The sequence below is a fragment of the Lathamus discolor genome, chromosome W, assembly GCF_037157495.1.
Source record: "Lathamus discolor isolate bLatDis1 chromosome W, bLatDis1.hap1, whole genome shotgun sequence".
NCBI lineage: Eukaryota > Metazoa > Chordata > Aves > Psittaciformes > Psittacidae > Lathamus > Lathamus discolor.
Window position 1 is genome coordinate 28,314,351 of NC_088908.1, and position 21,380 is coordinate 28,335,730.

The 21,380-nt window shown below is 44.5% G+C and overlaps 1 protein-coding gene across 3 annotated transcripts in view; it reads left to right on the forward strand.

Annotated features, from left to right (window-relative positions):
- Nucleotides 1-21,088, forward strand: part of LOC136004201 (terminal nucleotidyltransferase 4B-like) — a 39,388-nt gene extending 18,300 nt beyond the window's left edge. Inside the window, exons 2-3 of one of the 3 annotated variants that reach the window (XM_065660494.1) lie at nt 3,727-3,805; nt 7,051-9,587. In XM_065660494.1, coding sequence (XP_065516566.1) covers nt 3,727-3,805; nt 7,051-7,062 — 91 coding nt within the window. In that variant the 3' untranslated portion in view covers nt 7,063-9,587. Of the gene's footprint in view, nt 1-3,726; nt 3,806-7,050; nt 9,588-18,842 lie in introns of those variants that run through there. The other 2 variants (XM_065660493.1, XR_010608276.1) reach the window with 2 other exon arrangements.
- The last annotated feature ends 292 nt before the right edge of the window (nt 21,089-21,380 follow it).

A 21,380-nucleotide genomic window follows, 5' to 3' on the forward strand; every position in this document is an offset into this window, starting at 1 on the left:
CAGGTGCAGTGTTGAGTCTTCACAGCTTCTGCCTGCTTTCTGCATGCTGTGGTCTGTGCAGCACAGGCGGTTCTAGCAGCAGATGAAACACAGATATGTCTAGTATTTCCAGCTGGTGTGCTGATGGGAACTTTTCCTAATAGTCTTTAAGCCTTTTTTCTGTAATTGAAAAAGTGCAAAGTTCATTTTTTCTACATCTGCATTGTTTAGTAATGCTCAGTGCATGTGTAATGTGAGTTTCTGTGGTTTTCCATGCTGCTTAACTTTTTGTTTTGCCATAAGGCTTTACATATGACTGAGAATAAGAAGGATCCCATTTAAAAAGATGCAGACACATGTTATTTATGTTTAGAAAAAGAAATACATCTGGTTCTGACAACACATAACCATTTTGTGTGCTTCTAAAGAATGCACCAATTGATGTAATTATCTCGATTAAGAGTGTCAGTAGAGCTAATAAAGAGAAGTGCCCTGAGAACTGCAGTGTCTGTATGGCTTGGCCCTTTGTGCACTTTGGGGACCTCATTGCTGATTGCCTTGTTCTTTCAAAGTTCCCCTATGGGACAGGGGAACAATTAACTCCTGGAAACCAGAAGCCCAGGAGCAGCTGGTCCTACTAACAATGGGCAGTATGGATTTGTGCTGTGCCATACATGAATTTCTCCTCAGGGACAGTCCCCTCCATATTATCCCAGCACATTTTGTGCTGTTAAGTGCCCTCACACAATGTGGTGCCACTCCACATGGCACACAGTGCATGTGTGCACTCAGTCTTATGTTACTAAAACGTTGCTCTGGGGTAAAGCTTGTGCCTTGTGGATGTTACCAGTCTGTTCCAGCTAGGCCGGAGGAGCAGATGCAGAAACGGGGCTTGATCAGATCACCATGATGTAGCCCACAAATCAAGTGAAGAGTTTGCTACACATGATAGGAAGCCAAGGTCTTCCCGTAAGCTGGTTCACCAAATTGCAGTTGAAAATTAATTTGAGTTTTCTAGAGTTTGTTTTTTTACCTGTTTTCCTTGTTGCTCCTGTTTTTGAATGCTACCTTAATGGTCAAGCACATGGGGACTAAATTAGCAATTCGGTGTGTGTGATTGGCAGTGGGGACAGAGAGGGAACGTGGCTGTTGGAGTACTCAGCTTGTGCTTTGTCACATACTTCTTCATTCAGCTCTTGCAAGGGGAGGATAGCTGTAAGAAGGTTTAAGTGCCAACAAATTGAATAGCAGTGAAGAATAGAAGAACAGGAGATGGCTGAAAAGCCAAAGGCAGAGGAGTCAGTGCCCCTGTAAGGGATGGCAGTAGTAGTTTGGAATGTGCACATTAACCCCAGGTTGTAAGCTTCCAGGGGAAAAACAAGAAAGCAGCTGTAGGAGGAGGTGAGAAATTTCCTAACAGTGTCAAAATAAATGCTGAAAAGAGCATTCACCGGTATTAATATTGCAGCTATGTTCAGAACATCCTTGGGGTACCTGAGGTGATGTGTGTGAACAGGGCATGGTGCTAGTGTGGCCGTAAGGAGGGAGATGGGAGATGACACCTTGCATTTTTGCAGGTGATCTTCGGGGGGGGAGGTGGGGGGTGGGGGTGGTGTGTGTGTGGTTTGTTTTAGTTTTTAGTTTAAGTGTTTGTAAGGCTCCTTCTGTAGGTGTCAGAGGAGGAGAAGCTTCTCCAAAGGTTGATAAAGCTGTCTGAATTGGGTATCTGTCTGGATTACCCTTTGGAGGAACTCTTAGTTTTTCTGTATGTGTTAGCTATAGGGAGCTGTGGTGATGGCCACCACCAGTTGCTAGGCTCTTATGACTATTCCCCTAACCACGTGTGGGGAAAATTCCCATAAATGCTCAGCGGAAAGTAACGTAAATATCTTATTTCTTTGTCTCTGAAAGAAGCTTGCGTTGTTCGTAACACTGCAGTATTGAAGAACATAATGCAGATGGTTTGAGTTCTGTCCCTATGCTGACACTGTTAAATACAACTTTCAGATATTTTAATGTTTTGTTGCCACCTATATTCAACTTCCAGTTATCAACATTTGATTTATTGAAGTGTGTATGCAGTGGGGAAGTATTAGATTCCCCATCTCATCTGCTCTTAATAAGTTGCTCTCTTCTGATGATCCCTCAGAACTTTAAGAGGAGATGCAGTTGTACTTGGTAACTGGAAACAATACATTTTTAAAAAATAGCTATTACTGTAAGGCAGGAAACAGATTAGTTACTCTGTGGGTTTTGTCTGTTTTTCTAAATACATTGTTAGTCAAGATGATGTGTTTATGATATTATGGAAGCACAGAAATTTGTGGCACTGTATGAAGGCATTTTTGTTTCAGCTCTAATCATAGGTACTCTAAGCACAACTTATTGACTGACATGTAATATGGGAAACTGTCAAATATATGGGTTTACTGTCTTGTCAATCACTTTTCTGAGCCACCACTGCTGTACGTGTACTACTTATTTTCTTGTTATGGGGGGAGAGTGCATAGTTTGTGTCTTTAAGCAGTAAAAGAAGCAATTTTTTTTTTTTAGCTCTAGTACTGGCACAATTGCTATCAACTTTTTAAAAGCTTTTTACTGAACACAGACTGACGCCTGAAACTCCCTTGCTGGTGCCAAGGGCTGACTAGGAAGTGTTGGCTGAAAACCTCCTGTTTCAATTTTTGCAAAGCTTGTACTCAGAGCTTACAGCTGCATTCAGACTTGAAGACTGAACCATTTCTCTGTTACACTGGCAGTAAAATACATTGTGATTTTCAATGTGAATTGAAGGTGCTTGGATTTAGATTTGCTTCCACACTTTTAGCAAGTGCAGTGCAATATTGACCTATGGCACAAGAAGCTAACAGGAAATTAAACATTACCAAGTGTTGTGAACCTGTTTTCTTTTTTAATTGCATGCTACTCTTGAACTGCCCCATAATTAGATAGGTAACTAGGAGCTCAAAAAGCATGTTTGATTAGAGTAATTGCTGTTTCAGTCTCTTGTGGGGTTTTTTTTCCATGACTTTCTGGTGGGGTTTTTTTGTTTGTTTTTTCTTCCCTCTTTCTTAGTCATAGAATCATAGAATCATAGAATAGTTAGGGTTGGAAAGGACCTCAAGATCATCTAGTTCCAACCCCCCTGCCATGGACAGGGACACCTCTCACTAAACCATCCAACACAAGGCTTCATCCAACCTGGCCTTGAACATTGCCAGGGATGGAGCACTCACAACCTCCCTGGGCAACCGATTCCAGTGTCTCACCACCCTAACAGGAAAGAATTTCCTCCTTATATCCAATCTAAACTTCCCCTGTTTAAGTTTTAACCCATTGCCCCTTGTCCTGTCACTACAGTCCCTGACAAAGAGTCCCTCCCCAGCATCCCTGTAGGCCCCCTTCAGGTACTGGAAAGCTGCTATTAGGTCTCCACGCAGCCTTCTCTTCTCCAGGCTGAACAGCCCCAACTTCCTCAGCCTGTCTTCATACGGGAGGTGCTCCAGTCCCCTGATCATCCTCGTGGCCCTCCTCCGGACTTGTTCCAGCAGTTCCATGTCCTTTTTATGTTGAGGACACCAGAACTGCACACAATACTCCAGGTGAGGTCTCATAAGAGCAGAGTAGAGGGGCAGGATCACCTCCTTCGACCTGCTGGTCACACTCCTTTTGATGCAGCCCAGGATACGGTTAGCTTTCTGGGCTGCGAGCGCATGAAGAAGTCGTTGACTTTTATATGTCTCCCAGACCTGAAGAAGAGAGAATGCGGATGGAAGTGGTGAACAGGATAGAAAACGTTATAAAAGAGCTCTGGCCTAATGCAGATGTGAGTAGGATACTGTTCTGTTTTTTAATATATGAAAGCAACTTTTTGTGTCTGTTTGCTTTGCGAAGTATTGAATAATGAAAATACTGTTTGTTTTTCCATATTAAAAAAAGCACAAACCAAAACAACAACAAAAGGATTTCTGGTCAAATGAGAGAGATGATCTTTCTTCCTAGAATAATACAGGTCAACATTTTCTGTCACACATAGGAACAAAGACAAGATAGATCTACTGTAGTCAAAGAGAGGTCATAAGGTATGGCAACATTTAGTCTCATGAATATTTATTTACTAAAATTAATGAGAACATACCAGGCATGCATGCTTGTAATGTATTGTTTTAAAAAAACCCAAAACAAATCTACTGAAAGTCATCACTTTGCTAGTAGCAGGGCTTACTAGTCCAAAGACCTGTGGTCCTGGATATTAAGGCTGAATGCCAGCAATGCCATGTTTTGTAGACCATGCTATTTTTAATGGGCAGTTAAACTAAATTGACATCTTACAAATTTAAAGGAACCAGGTTTTCTGTACAGGAACAAACAAGTCTGTAGATCTGTGTATTGAGCTTAAAATCTGAAATGCCTCTTTCCACTGAAGATGGGTTTTTACTAGTACTTCATTCAGTCGAAACAAGTTTCTTCTGTGCAGAGCTATGCTTTATTTCAATAAAGGTTGGATTAAAGAGAAGCCAAAGAAGATGCTTTTACAACTCAAGATGGTTTTATGGACACACATTTGGAATTTTAGTGTAATTGCATCTGGTTTAATTGTACCCCTCTACTAACATTTCCAGAATGGAGATGTATAGCTGTAGTCATCTATCTGTAGATAACAATAACTGAAAATAAGGACTTGTTAGCTGGAATAGTAAACCAAATTCAGACAGCAGAATCTTTAGTATAAGGAATGCTCTTTGATCCTGCCACAGTAAAAGAGTGTTTTGACATGAGTGACTTAAAACCACTGTTCATTTTAGATCTTCTTCACCTGTTTTTTTTTCAATGTATTTTTTAGAAATTGACAGAATATCACAGAATACAAATTCTTTCTAAACTATAGGTATGTGGTGTGTGGTTTTGTGTGTAAAATGCACTCACATTTTCAAGGTGGTTTATATTGGCAGTCAGCGTGTTAGTGACATCATATGGAAGGAGCACTCTTCACTCAGTGATAGCTGCCTTTGTACAGCTATGATAGTCGGTACAACATGTATCTGGTAGTTTTTTCTTTGAATAAAACAACCTTTCCAAGGGGACTCTGTAAGAGACTTTAGCATATCTCACAGGTGTTGTATAACTCTCCTCTAACCCAGTGAAACAGTGTTGTAGATCCTAATCAAGAGCAGGAGTTAGTGGGCTTCCAGTTTGACAGGTGATAGTATAGGAAACAGTGTGGGTAGAAACCAGTGCTCGCTCTGATACACCCTGCCAAAGTCTTATAGTAGGGGATTTCACCACAATAGCTGACTGCTTCAGCCTGAAGAAGAGGCCGCTATTTCCTAAACAAGTTTGTGTGCTTCAGACTTAACTAGTGTAATGAGGAGAATGGGTTTGTTACCAGGGGATCTTTCTTTGTTACCACTAACACTTTGAACAGGGCACAAGAACTTAGTGCATCCAGAGATACTCTGTTTGTAGGACAGACTTGATCTGTAAAAGCTAGGTCTTTTGTATTAAAATGTTTGTTTTATATATATATATATATATATGACTGGGGGCTTGAGAAAAAAGTCTTTCTTTAAGCTACTGAAACTGGTTTTAGTAGCTGTAATCTGTTTAAGAGGGGGAAACAAATTACAAGCCCTGCCACAAGTGACAGCTGGCCACTGGATTTAGCTGTAATGTGACTGAGAGGAAGCACGTACAATGTAGTAGAAAACTGAAGTTAACTTTTCAATTATTGCCAGTTAAAACTGCTATGACCCTCTTTCTTTGCTGTTCTTGAAAATGATAGAGAGCAAGAATATGCCAATTTTTCTCGTCAGTAGCTGCTCTTCAGAGCTTAAATGCATTTTGTGTGCTGTTGTTACACTGAGGAAGAATTCTCATCTTGTATGCCCTTCCATTTTCTGGAGGCTAGAGAGGAACCAAACAGTGACACAGCATGCCAGGTGACAATCTGGAAATTACTGTAATGCTATTTTTCTAATACTTACTTTACAGATCTGGTCAGGAACTGAACTGCTGAACTCAACTGTGTTCAACTTTGACAGTCTTTTGTTGTAATTTTTCAGTTGCTTGAGTCAGTCACTAACCTTCTGGAAATCTGTATTGGTTTAGCTACTTTATTTAAGTTTTGAGTACACACTCTGGGAAGGTAGAGTGTTATCTGGTCCAATGTCCTTATCTTTAGCTGCAGTGTAAAATGGTAAGTTAATCTTTAAGCTGTTCATTTTGAGTCATAGATGCAGCAAATCCAGCTAAAATAAACTTGTAAGTTAAACATTCACATTCAGTTTGTAATTTCTCACTAAACATGTACATAAGACATGCTCTATAAAAATCAGATACCAAGGAAAATGAAAATCAGGCTTCATGAATCTGAACATACAGAGTGTACGTCCCCAGGGATGCTGGGGAGGGACTCTTCGTCAGGGACTGTAGTGACAGGACAAGGGGTAACAGGTTAAAACTTAAACAGGGGAAGTTTAGATTGGATATAAGGAAGAAATTCTTTCCTGTTAGGGTGGTGAGGCACTGGAATGGCTTGCCCAGGGAGGTTGTGAATGCTCCATCCGTGGCGGTGTTCAAGGCCAGGTTGGACAAAGCCTTGGGTAGCATGCTTTAGTGTGAGGTGTCCCTGCCCATGGCAGGGGGGTTGGAACTAGATGATCTTAAGGTCCTTTCCACCCCTAACTATTCTATGACTCTATGATTCTATCAGTAAACCTTTAAGTTCTATTATCTATATAATCATAATAAAAAAATTCACCCTTTGCTAGCTGTTCAAGGGATTATTTGTGGCAGCACAGCTTTGATGACTTTTGTTTTGTAGAAACTTTTAGTGCCTTGATATATACACACACATATGTAAAAAACCCCACAGCAAACACTAGATTTTTTTTTTCTCCTTTAAATAGATCTTTCTTCTTATTGCCATCATTCTCCTATGGTCTTTCCATTGAAATTGCTGTTAAATGCCAGGCAGCATTTCAAGTGCATTCTCTTAATTTCTTTAAATAAAAAAAAATCTTAGCTTTTTCACCTGAAGCTTATGTTGGATTTTCCCTTCTGTTCAACAAGGTCAGGATTTGACAGTATTTGCCAAGAAGAAGCACCAGCCCTAGAAGTGCAGTACAGAAAGAGCAAAAACAGCCGAAGCCTCCCACGGCAGCTTCGCCCCTCTTTGCACAGAAGTAAAATTCACAGTGGAAAATGAGGCAGCATGCTTAGGCTACCCAGACGTGAGGAGGGAAGAGGCCAGCACACCAGAGCATCAGCTCCAAAACCGTTTTGTATCACCACACTCAGCCTTGTCCAGGGAATTCATAATGAGCCACTCACTGCCATGCTGCTGCCAACCACCCAAGCCTGTAACAAGACCATGCTCTACTTGCCAGTTTCCTATTCACCACCCACCCCTAAGAAAGTATGGCTCACATTGGTCATGGAGAGAGAAGGGGCGTGGCTCAGGCGTGGCCCCAGCCATTTGAGGGCGGTGGCAGCCTATGTGTACCTCAAGGGGATTTGATTTTAGGGGAAAACAGCCAATGAACTCAACTGTATGCTGTTGCCTGCTATGTTGCACTTTTATAGCCCACCAACTAGATGTTTTCAGGTCACCAGCAACTGGCCCTGACTTCCCTCTGACTTTCCAACAAAGAATGAACTTTGACAAAACCAGACGAGCTCAGGAGTGACCAGACAAGTTCTGCGATGCCATCAGCAGGCAACAGTCCAACACTGCACACTCTCTCCTGCTCTGAAAGACTGTTACAAGAGATGGAGCCCAATATCACGGACCGGATGAACTCAGCAGCTTTATAGGGATTGGTCCATGCCCTAAAGAATGATATCTCTCTTTGTGTGTGTGTGTATATATATATATGAAACAAGAGTGATGGTATATTGAAAAATGTGGGACCTGAGCATGACATGAATGGTATGGATTAAGGGGTGGATACTGTCCTGGGTTCAGCAGTAGCAGTTATTTTTCTCCTTAGTAGCTGGTGCAGTGCTGTGTTTTTGACTTTCAGCCTGGGAACAATGCTGATAACACCAATGTTTTAAGCTGTTGCTAAGTAATGTTTACTCTGACCAAGGACATTGTGAGTCTCATGCTCTGCCAGGGAGGAGAGGAAGCCAGGAGGAAGCAGAGACAGGACACTTGACCCAAACTAGCCAAAGAGATATTCCATACCACAGCATGTCATGCCCAGTATATAAACTGGGGGCAGTTAGCCAGAAAGGCTAGATTGCTGCTCGGGTCTGGCTGGGTGTCAGTCAGTAGGTGGTGAGTAATTGTATTCTTTTCCCTTGTTATTTCCCTTATTAGTATTATTGGTGGTATTTGTAGTAGTTTTGTATTATACTTTAGTTATTGGACTGTTCTTATCTCAACCCGTGGGAGTTACGTTCTTTCAGTTCTCCTTCCCATCCCTCTGGGAGTGGGGGGGAGGAGGGCGGGGTAGTGAGCAAGCGGCTGCATGGTTCTGGGTTGCCAGCTGGGCTTAAACCACTGTCCTGGGTTTAGCAGTAGCAGTCAGTTTTTCTCCTTCTTAGTAGCTGGTGCAATGCTGTGTTTTGACTTTCAGCCTGGGAACAGAGCTGATAACACCGATGTTTTTAGTTGTTGCTAAGTAATGTTTACTCTGACCAAGGACTTCGTGAGTCTCATGCTCTGCCAGAGACGAGGGGAGGCCGGGAGGAAGCAGAGACAGGACACCTGACCCAAGCTAGCCAAAGAGGTATTCCATACCACAGCACGTCATGCCCAGGGAGGTAACTGGGAGTTACCCAGAAGGGCACAGGCTCTCTTCTGAGGGTTGGACTCATTTCAGCAGGTTGTATCGTATTCTCTTCCCTTGTTATTTTCTCTTATCATTATTATCATTGGTGGTAGCAGAAGTGATTTGTGTTATACCTTAGTTACTGGACTGTTCTTATCTCAACCCGTGGGAGTTACATTCTCAAGATTCTCCTCCCCATCCCTCTGGGAGCGGGGAGGTCGGGGGAAGGAAAGAAAGATGGAGAAAGGTGGGGGAGTGAGTGGACGAGCTGTGTGGCTGGGTTTAAACCACGACACCAGATTTTCCTGAAGTAGTGGCACTGGAGGGATGTCCTTTAGATGTGACAGTGGTAGTGTCGGTGTGGCCTCTGCCGCACTGCCATACCTCGGCGGCAGCTGTCGCCTGGAAGGTGGTGACATCCAAAATAGTGCTTAAAGACTGGGGTTTTACAGGTTGCAAGTGTCCTGTTAGACATACAGAGATCAGCTGTCATCATGATCCTGTGGCATGTACTCCTGTCTCCTGCAGTCCCAGACAGGATACAGAGGTAGTGAGCTGCTGTTCTACCTACAGCAAAGCATTGACTTAGTGTGACTCGATTAGTGAGCTCTCTAGGGACCAAAACTGCCTGCACTGCCATCTGTTTCCAGCTAACCCATACCAGAGGCTGAACTGGTATTTTGTATTCCAGTAAGAGTCCTGTGCTGCCATTCTCCAAAAGTAGCCACAAGGAACTGTGGTGCTCTTGGGGTGGGATAAGAGGTTGGAAAGGGCAGGGCATGACTTGTGTACAAAGACTATTAAAGGAAACTTGGGAAGTGGTGAAAATTATTTATAATTGTTTGCTCTCATTGATTTTAAGTGTAATCGTAAAATTGTATCTTCTAGAAAGTCTTAAGTTACTCATAAGTGGTGGCCTGGGTGCAGAACCTGGTGTTGAATATAGAACCATAGAAGAGTTGGTGTTGGAAAGGAACTTAAGATCATCTAGTTCTAACCTCCCTGCCATGGGCAGGGGCACCTCACAGTAAACCATGTCACCCAAGGCTCTGTCCAGCCTGACCTTGAACACTGCCAGGGATGGAGCATTAACAACTTCTTTGGGCAACCCATTCCAGTGCCTCACCACCCTCACAGTAAATAACTTCTTCCTTATATCTAATCTAAATTTCCCCTGTTTAAGTTTGAACACATTACCCCTTGTCTTATCACTGTACTCCAAGTGAGGTCCCATGAGAGCAGAGTAGAGGGGCAGGATCACCTCCTTCAACCTACTGGTCATGCTTCTTTTTGATGCAGCCCAGGATATAGTTGGCTTTCTGGGCTGCGAGCGCACACTGAAGCCAGCTCATGTTCATTTTCCCATCGACCAACACCCCCAAGTCCTTCTCCACAGGGCTGCTCTGAATCTCTTCTTTGCCCAACCTGTAGCTCTGCCTGGGATTGCTCCGACCCAGGTGTAGGACCTTGCACTTGGCATGGTTAAACTTCATAAGGTTGGCATCAGTCCACCTCACAAGTGTGTCCAGGTCCCTCTAGATGGCAACCCTTCCCTCCAGCCTATCAACCAAACCACACAGCTTGGTGTCATCAGCAAACTTGCTGAGGGCACACTTAATCCCACTGTCCATGTCACCAACAAAGATGTTGAACAAGACTGGTCCCAACACCGATCCCTGAGGGACACCACTCGTTACTGGTCTCCAGCCGGACATTGAGCCATTGATCACAACTGTTTGTGCGTGGCCATCCAGCCAGTTCTTTATCCACCGAGTGGTCCATCTATCAAACTGATTTCTCTCCAATTTAGAGACAAGGATATTGTGTGGGGCAGTGTTGAACACTTTGCACAAGTCCAGGTAGATGACGTCAACTGCTCTACCCCTGTCCCATCAGTTCCATAGCCCCATCATAGACGGCCATCAAATTGGTCAGGCAGGATTTCCCCTTAGTGTAGCCATATACCCAAGAGTGGGGCTGCTAAGGAATATCAGAACAACCAGCAGGTGGATCAAGCTGCTAAGATTGAAGTGGCTCAGATAGATTTAGATTAGGAACATAAGGGTGAATTATTTTTTGCCTCGTGGGCCCATGACACCTCAGGCCATCGAGGCAGAGAGGCAACATATAGATCAAGGGCTTGTGACTGAGGGGTGGACTTAACAATGCACACTATTGCCCAGGTTATTCACAAATGTGAAATGTACTGCAATTAAGCAAGCCAAGCAGTTAAAGCCTCTCTGGTATGGAGGATGATGGCTGAAGTACAAATATGGGCAGGCCTGGCAGACTGACTGTATGACATCCCCTATCATGCACCAGCCTCTGGGAAAATCGAATGGTACAATGGGCTGTTAAAAGCTACACTGAGAGCAATGGGTGGTGGGACTTTCAAACATTGGGATACACATTTACCAAAAGCCACCTGGTTGGTCAACACTAGGGGATCTGCTAACAGGGCTGGCCCGGCCCAATCAGAACTTTTATGTACTGCAGAAGGGGATAATGTTTCTGTGGTGAACATAAAGAATTTGCTGGGGAAGACAGTCTGGGTTATTCCTGCTTCAGGTAAAGGCAAACCCAGTCATGGGATTGCTTTTGCTCAGGAACCTGGATATACTTGATGGGTAACACTTAAATGAGGTGTACTGTCGTCCTGACAATACCAGAGAAAGACAATGGCAACATGCTGGGGCTTGGCCTACGCCTACGTAGCATCTCTGGAAAAAGATATCTCTGAACGTGATGGCAAAGCAATAGACAACACAGCTACTCAACCCCCAACCACAGGAGCTAAACCAACCCCCTCAACAGACACTGCAGTGACTCCAACCCCAGGGACAGACAGTGCAGCCACTCCAACCACATTGATAGCCACTGAAGCTGAACAAAAGTTCCAATCCATGCTAAATATCAGTAGCCTCTATAAGCAAGGGGAAAAGCAAACAAGAGTTACAAAGAGCAACTTGTGCAGTGAGTAAAGATGAAGACCCAATGCACGTACTACAGGGGACGGCATCTGCACAAGAGTTATTAATACAGGAATTGGATGATGATGATGAGGAAGAAGAGATCCTTCTTGATTCTGGACCTCAACTGAGCTGTGGAATATATGAAAATATTTCAGCCGTCTTCCAGGGGAGCACATCATCACCTGGTTGATCTGATGCTGAGGCTGACAGTCACAAACTAGGAGGTAGGGAAGCCAAGGAGCTGGGATCACTTGCTAGGGAAGGGGGAATTGATAAAGCGATTGCAAAAGAGGAACAGTCCCTCAGCCTTTGGAGGTGGCTCTTGGCAGCTGTGAAGGAAATGTATCCCTACAAGGACGATCTTATGTGTCACTCAGCCAACTGGACCATGATAGAGAGAGGCATCCAGTACCTGAGAGAATCAGCCATTCTAGAGATGATCTGTCATAGGCCAGATGCCGGGAATGCATCCATAGATCCAGATGAAGTTGAATGTGCATGACCCGTGTGGCAGAAATTTACATGGAGTGAGCCATCATCATATGTCCACACATTGGCATCAATAACCTGGAGTGTGGCAGCACCACCAGCAATGGATGAAGTGAGTTGTCAACTCTGAGAGTTCGAAGACAATCTCACCCCTTCCATCATTTCACCTGTGGAAAAACTCCTGACCCAAGAGTTCAAACAATTGAGAGATGATCTCACGTGTATAGACCCGCGTCTCATATATTAAAAGAAGACATCATATTGCCTGAGAGAGAAGGTATAGGAGGTACATGCCATGGGCCGCCCTATGGTTTTACCTGTGGGATCATGGAGAAGACATGAGAAAGCGGGATGAAAAACCTACCTCAGTCCTGGAGGAACAGGTGTGTGAATTGAAGACAGCAGTCAAGGATGATCTTCCCAAGAAAGTTGCTCCTCTGGTCTTTGGTGAGCTGATTCCCAGATGGAGTGGAATTGCTGATTTTACTTCAACTTTGGTGATAAGAAATTCTAATCCCTTTGTACAAGAATTTAATGCAGAATCTTATGATTGCCATTAGAGGGGCCCTGCCTCCAGCCAGGTGGAGGAGAGGGATAATTGGGTTTACTGGACTGTGTGGATCAGATGGCCTGGCACATCAGTCCCACAGGAGTATAAGTCTCTAGTAGATACCGGTGCACAGTGTACCCTGATGCCATCAATCTATCAAGGGGTGGAACTCATTTGTATTTCTGAAGTGACAGGAGGATCCAAAGAGTTGACTGTACTGGAGGCTGAAATCAGCCTGACTGGGAAGGAGTGGCAAAAGCACCCCGCTATGACTGGTCCAGAGGCTCCATGACCCTTGGCATAGACTACCTCAGGAGAGGGTACTTCAAAGACCCCAAAGGGCTTTGATGGGCTTTTGGTGTAGCTGCCTTGGAGATGGAGGAAATTGAGCAGCTGTCTACCTTGCCTGGTCTCTCAGAGGATCCTTCTGTTGTGGGATTGCTGATGGTCGAAGTGTAACCTTCAATCTTAAACTAACAATAGTGTGTGTGCCTTTAACATAGTAGATTAGACCAAACTGTTCTAACTTAGTAACACGTAGAGAGAAGGTAATGTTCAGCTGATGGGGAAAGGAACATCATGGGACTGATAACAACTAGGAAGACAGTAAATAAGACCAAGGATGGTAGCCTTAAAGATAACAGAGCAGTGCCCACCATTGTGTGAGACTGGAACAGAACAGAAGCAAGGACTTACCAGCTGATAACTTGGCACTAGGACCTTGCAAGCGTGGGCAAGCACTGAGGTCATGCAGTAAACACAGTGAGGAAGACTATAGATGGCCACTGAAGGCTCCCGCTCAGCAAGAAAGCACATGCATAATTAGTATCCAAATATAATTAGTTCCTAGAAAAAGCTAGGAATATGTATGAGCGTGCTAAATATATAGCCGTTGCCAGCAAGTATCAGGCGTGCTCACTTTTGTGACACAATTTGCATGCGTGCCCAGTGCTGCAATAAAGAATGCTGCTTTCTAAAACTCCAAATTGAGTCTTAGAGAGTTTCTCTGACTGGCTTCTACAGTAGCAGAAAAACAACAAGTGTCAGTGTTGTGAGGAGTGAAGGTGATAAAATTTGCATGAAAAACAGTCTGGGAACAAGGCCTTAATACTTAACAAGCCTTGGGTGGATAAGTTGGAATGTTGAAAGACAGGAAAGGTAAACAAGCAAGCCTTGGGGGGATAAGCCAGGATGTTGTTGTAACAAGGCATCTCAGTTGGAGGCCAGTGGATGTGGGGGTCGTGGGAAGGTCTGAAGCAACAAGTTAAAACTGCTGTGTGAACAACGTGTGCTCAGCATTGTTATTGGACTATTTACCTGGGGATTTTTACTGGGTCAATGAGATTGAACGTGGCTGCTCATGCAGGTTGGGAAACCGAACAAAGGGCTAAAAAGGGCTTGATTGTAATAAAGTTGGATTTGACTCTCCTCATCAACTTGAGTCCATGTCGTGATACGCCACAAATGGTGCCCACCGTGTGAGGCGCGAAAAGCGACTAGTTGTCAATCCAATGGCGTGGCTCAGCCAAACTACATGCTGAAAGGAAGCGAATTCAAACCACACGGGATGCCTCTCGCAGGACGGGGGTAAGTGCCTGAGAACTATGGGGACTGCTTTAACCAAAGAGCAAAAAGACATGTTTTAGAAGTCTTTGCTATTATTCTTAAGAAGTATGCGAAAAAAGTTGATGAGGAAGAATTGAAACATATCTTCTGGGCATCAAAAGCCAATCCATCTATTAATACTACTAATATTTATACCCTGGAGATTTGGGATAAAATTGGCGTTAATCTGTGGGACTGTGCTACAGAAAATGATAAAGTTGCCACCACTTTCTAGAGCCCCTGGTGACTTGGAGTCGCATTCACGCTACAGCCCAAAAAGAGGGGGATGTTGACCTGGTATCCAAACTTGCCTTTCCGGCCATTTATCAGCCAGGGCAGTCAGCGGCATACCGGATGCTAGAATATAAGGACATCAAGGATCTGCATCAGGCTATTGACAGTTACGGTTTACAAGCTCCCTATACTCAACAGATGCTGAAAGCATTCCATCGCAGCCAGATTCTTACTCCGTATGACTGTATGGTGCTAGCCGATGCGCTACTAACCCCTTTGCAATATTTGTTTTGGCATGGAACTTGGAAAAAATATCTTGAAGAATTACACCTTCACTATATGCAGTTACCTGATGGTCATATCTTTCATCAGGTGACGATGGAAATGCTTTTAGGAGAGGGTGCTTGGGCAAATCTCCACAGCCAAGTTATGCTCCCGCAAGAGGTTTTGCAAGGACTAAGTTCCACCTCTTTGCAGGCTTTTACGATTTTACCAGCTGTGGGTAAACCTACAAAAGCTTTTACAGATATTAAGCAAGAAGCTGCAGAGCCATACATGCAATTTATAGATAGACTACAGGATAGTCTGTGCAAGCAAGTTCAGGACAAGGACACCCGTGAACTACTTTTGAAACAATTAGCGATCAACAATGCTAATGATGATTGCAAACAAGTGTTGATACCACTAAAAAATCCCACAATAACGGATATGATAGAAGCCTGCAATAAGGTAGGCTCTCTTAAACGTAAATATGCGGAGATGGCAGCTGCCTTTGCAGCTATGAACCTTAACACCCAGCAGTGTTTCCGCTGCGGACAAAACGGTCATCTTCGCAAGCAGTGCCCAATCAAGCTGAATAAGCCATTCGTTCCAGGAATTTGCCCCTGGTGCAAGAAGGGACGACAGTATGCAAATCAGTGCTGATCACAGTGTGACAAGGATGGCAAACCCTTGCAGGGAAATGGCCGGAAGAGTGTGTTTCAGAACTGCGCCATGACACAAGGAGTTCTGAACCCCTGAGCTCAGGCGTTTCCAGCCTATATCGCCGAACACAAGGAAGTGCCGGAGTGGATGTGGCTGCCTCCACCACCGTCTCAATAATGGATACTCAAGTCCACCTAATTCCAACAGGGCTCTGGGGTCCTCTAGGGTGTGGACGAAGTGCCTTGTTGCTTGGCCAGTTGTCAACCACTCTGCAAGGTCTTTTTGTTTTGCCTGGAGTTATTGACTCGGACTATAAAGGGGAAATCCAAATAATGGCTTGGACTCCCACCCCCCCTTGTCAAGTTACCCAGGGGTTGCGCATTGCTCAGCTTGTGTTTTTTTCAAGCTTCTCCTTCTAGGTCTGCGATGAAAATTTGAGGGCAAGATGGTTTGGGCTCCACAGGTGACCCCCTAGTACTTTGGACGTGGACTTTATCGTCCGATCGACTGATGATAACATGCACCTTACAAATTCCGGATCACCAACTATTCAAATTGGCTTACTTGATACAGGTGCCAATGTTATGGTCATTTCTACAAGCCGTTGGCCATGGGGTTGGCCCCTACAAAACATCGCAGCACGACTGATGGGCGCTCCGCTCCCTTACAGAGCGCCCAGGTTGTGACTATTAATGGGCCTGAGAATTGCATTGTGAGCATGCGACCATTTGTGTTCCAAACTCCCATCACTTTATGGGGTAGGGATTGCTTAAATCAGTGGGGCCTACGGATTGGGTCAAATTTGTCGTAGGGGCTGCTGAGGCACAACCCCCTCTGCAGTTGCAGTGGAAAACTGATAACCCTGTTTGGGTGGATCAGTGGTCCCTTTCACAGGAAAAGTTGCGCCACTTACATATGCTAGTGGATGAGCAATTAGCTGCAGGTCATATTGTGCCATCCACTAGCCCTTGGAATAGCCCAGTTTTTGTGATAAAAAAGAAAAGTGGCAAATGGCGATTGCTTCATGATTTACGTCAAATTAATAATGTGATACAAGATATGGGGGCCCTACAGCCTGGTTTACCCTCCCCAACCATGATTCCTGTGGTGTGGCATCTTAATATCATAGATCTGAAGGATTGTTTTTTCACCATTCCTTTACACCCTGATGATGCTCCTCGGTTTGCTTTTTCTGTACCTGCCTTGAACCAACAGCCCATGCAAAGACATCATTGAGTGGTGTTGCCTCAAGGTATGAAAAACAGCCCTACCATTTGTCAATGGTTTGTTGCCTGAGCCTTGTCTCTGGCTCTACGTAAGGTGCCTGAGGCTATCATCTATCGTTATATGGATGATATTCTCATCACCTGTGACACCTAGCAGAAACTTCAGAAAGCCATGTTGGTAGTTCAACAATCGGTACAGGCTGCTGGCCTCCAAATAGCCCCAGACAAGATACAAACAAAGCCACCTTGGAATTATTTGGGATGGCGCATTACTGCGCAGTCGATCACTCCTCAACCTCTCAAATTGGTAATGAAGGTTTCCACGTTGCATGACCTGCAACAATTGCTGGGAAGTATAAACTGGGTGCGCACTCTTTTGGGTGTTGATAATTAGGTCTTAAGACCTTTGTTCCAGTTATTAAAAGGAGACCCTAAATTGCCGCGACACTTGACTGAGGGACCTGAGCAAGCTCTAGCCACCGTGGAGACTGCATTACAAGCCTGGCAAGCAGCTCGTTATGAGCCCACTTTTCCATTTCATCTCATAATTCTAAATCCTGGATTTCAACTGTATGCTCTCATTTTCCAATGGGAGCCAAACAAAATTGATCCTTTAATGATTATTGAATGGGTCTTTTTACCTCACCAATTTCATAAGACAGTAACCACGATTGGCAAACTGCTTGCTCACTTAATCATGAAGGCCAGACACCTTCTTATGTTACATGGTTCGCAATTTGATTATATCATATTGCCATGTACTTCTGCTCTGTTACAACATCTCTTACAGTTTTCTGTGGATCTTCAAATTGCTTTAGAAGGGTTTACGGGCCAGTTATTGGTCCATCCCCCAGCCATAGACTATTGCAGACTCAGTTTGTTGTGTATTCTCCCCCTCGTTTATCACCCATCCCTCTGCAGGCACTGGCTGTTTTCACCGATGGATCGGGGAAGATGGGCAAATCAGTCATAACATGTCTTGATGAACATACTAAACAGTGGGACTCGGATGCTCTCATGGTCCAAGGATCTCCACAGTTAGTGGAACTTGATGCTGTCATCCGAGCCTTTTCCCATTGGCCTGAACAATTGAATGTCGTTACTGACTCTGCTTATGTTGCAGGTTTAGTTGCCCGCCTTGAGGGCTCCTTTTTAAAAGATGTGGACGACCCTTTGCTGTTTTCACTTTTACACCGGTTACTGGTACTTCTCAACAATAGGAGAGCCTCTTACTTTATCACGCATATTCACTCTCACACATCTATGCCAGGGTCAAAGGTAATCGACGGGCAGACACCCTAACACATCCAGTTCATGTGGTACCTAATACCTTTCAACAAGCATGTATTTCCCATGCCTTTTTCCATCAAAATGCAAAAGCTCTCATTTGCTCTTTTTCTATTTCTCGTGATCAGGCCCATGGCATCATGGCCACTTGTCCTGCTTGCCAGGCAATAGGTTTTTCCCTGCCTGCTGGGGTTAATCCCCGAGGCCTACAGGCTCTCCAACTCTGGCAAACAGATGTTGCCCATGTCCCTGAGTTTGGTCATTTGAAATATGTCCATGTCTCAGTAGATACTTATTCTACTGTGCTATTCACCTCCTGTCATACTGGGGAAAAGGCCAGTGATGTTTTACGGTACTTTGCATTGGCTTTTGCAAACCTTGGTATTCCACAGACAAATCAAGACAGATAACGGCCCTGCTTACATTTCCCGTACGGTCCAGTCCTTTTTACAGAATTGGGGTGTTTGCCATATTACAGGGATTCCTCAGTCCCCTACTGGTCAAGCCATTCTGGAACGCTCACATAGGTCCTCAAAGGACCAAATTCAGAAACAAAAGGGGGGAATAGGAGGTCTTTCACCTGGGGAGTGTTTAGCAAAAGCACTCTATGTCCTCAATTTTTTAAGCTGCGCAGATTCACTGACACCTCGAATTCTTAAGCATTTCCTTTCTGTAGCACCAACCACAGATGCGGTTAAAGGTACCGCCCAGGTGCAATTTTGGAATTTAGAATCAGGGCATTGGGAAGGACCATTCTCCCTGATTACCTGGGGTCAGAGATATGCTTGTGTCTCTGCAGATCGAGGACCTTGCTGGATTCCTGCTCGTGGTGTTCGATCCTTCCTGGAACAAGAAGAGTCGTGAACAAGACAAGAATCAGACAGACTTTGGTGCCTGTATTCACTGTCTTTTACAAGCTCAAGTAATAGCTACCTATGGGAATGTTAATTTATATATTGTTCTGGGTTGCCCTCCTAAACATGCCGAACAGGGGTAATGGATTTTGGGTGCCGCCCCAACTGAAGACAAACATATGGATGACTTTAGCCAACCAGACGGGACAGGAAGCTATATGTTTATCCTTAGCCACACCTGGAAATCCTTTTTCCACCTGTCTTGTAGGGGTTCCATTAGAAGATGATCTTTGGTTCACCACAGCTAGAAGCGGGATTAATCAAGTGATCGCACGGTATGCTAAGAGCACAAATTCAGCCAACTATTGGAATACGTGGGGTTTGCATTTAGAATAGAATAGAATAGAGTAGAGTAGTTAGGGTTGGAAAGGACCTCAAGATCATCTAGTTCCAACCCTCCTGCCACGGGCAGGAACACCTCACACTAAACCATCTCACCCAAGGCTACGTCCAACCTGGCCTTGAACACTGCCAGGGATGGACCATTCACAACCTCCCTGGGCAACCCATTCCAGTGCCTCACCACCCTCCCAGGAAAGAACTTCCTCCTTATATCCAATCTAAATTACCCCTGTTTAAGTTTTAACCTGTTACCCCTTGTCCTACCACTACAGTCCCTGATGAAGAGTCCCTCCCCAGCATCCCTATAGGCCCCCTTCAGGTACTGGAAGGCTGCTATGAGGTCTCCACGCAGCCTTCTCTTCTCCAGGCTGAACAGCCTGTGTTCATACGGGAGGTGCTCCAGTCCCCTGATCATCCTCGCGGCCTCCTCTGGACTTGTTCCAACAGTTCCATGTCCTTTTTATGTTGAGGACACCAGAACTGCACACAATACTCCATTTTTACCACAATTGCCAATAGAGCCACAGGAAATTGACTTGCTAGGCTCTGTGAAAATGGATTATTGTAAATATTTCAATTACAGTGGTAAGAATCAGTCACACAGCCAAATTGTTAATGCAAGCTTGCCAGTCTTTTGCAATGCAACTCTTTGGTGCAATTATAGGAGTATAAAAGCTTCTGTCTCTACTAATGCCCCCTTAAAATTACCAACTGGTGTTTTCTTTATTTGTGGTGATTGAGCATGGGCAGGAATTCCCTCACATATAAAGGGAGGACCATGCTCACTGGGTCGACTTGCACTGTTGACACCCAATACTTCCATGATCTTAAATATCTCTAAGCTGTGTGGCTGGGTTTAAACCACGACAACCATAGAAGACCTAGAAGCGTCTCCCATGCTTTTAACACAAACTGTGAACCTAACATAGATTTTTGGAGCATAGAAAAAAGAGTGTTTGCTTCACTGGTTGCTTCTGGTGTTGCAGCTGCCAAAGCATTAGGAAGCTTGAATAGATTGGGGTGTTGGCTTGTGAAACAAACTAATGCTACCTCTCAAGCAATATCTAGCTTACTAATGGATGTAGATTCTGTATGGCATGCAACATTGCAAAACATGCAGCCATAGATTTTTTATTATTAGCCCAAGGCCATGGCTGTGAGGAATTCGAAGGAATGTGTTGTATGAACTTGTCAGATCATTCAAAATCGATCCATAGTAATGTTCAAAAACTAAACAACCTTGTGAAAGACCTACAATCAGATGACAACTGGCTGCCTGATTGGACATGGTTTTCGGGATTGGGTCTGTGGTTAAAGAGTCCTTGGGGTTTTCACATTGATGACTGTCGTAGGCATACTTGTTTGTATTCCTTGTGTATTCAGTGTGTTCAAAGAATGATTGATCGCACCATAAAAGCAGTGATGGTTGTTAATACAGAAGGGGGAATTGTAGCAGACAGACTCAGTGAAGGGCCTGTGGCCGATAGAGAAGTGCACGATATGCTGCAGCTGGTGGGGCACAAGCCGTGGGAATAATGAACAGAAGACGATCAGGGGGATGCAGGAGAAGGTAGTGGAATGTGCTGGCATTTATCCAAAGAGAAACATGAGATTGCGAGGTGGTGGGAATATGATCTTTTGTGGGAACAGTGTCTTTTGTGGGAACAGTGTAAAATACGTGTGTGGCTGTTGGAAAGTTACTGAATGCTTGTAATGCAAAACAATGCCCTGTGTGAAGGTATATAAAGGCATGCTTTAGTACAATAAAGGTCTTCTCTCTTCCCCACAAGAGGAGTCCATGTCATCTGTCATCACATGGACCCTTGGAGGTGCAATCTTTTTCCTCCTGCCATGGCAGTGCCTGAGGCAGAAGCCAGCAGACAGGACTGACCCCACTGAAATCCTGGGGGCATCTGTGGTCCTGGGAAGTCCAGACCAGCTGGAAGGAGGTAGTGTGCAGGAAAACTCAAAGTCTTGGCTTCAGCTCAGTTGCTGAAGGGGCTGGTGCTCCTGCATGTGTGAGCCATTCACCTCCCAGGGAAGGGAGGTGAGTGGCCCAGGAGAAGCTCTGTCCCCACACC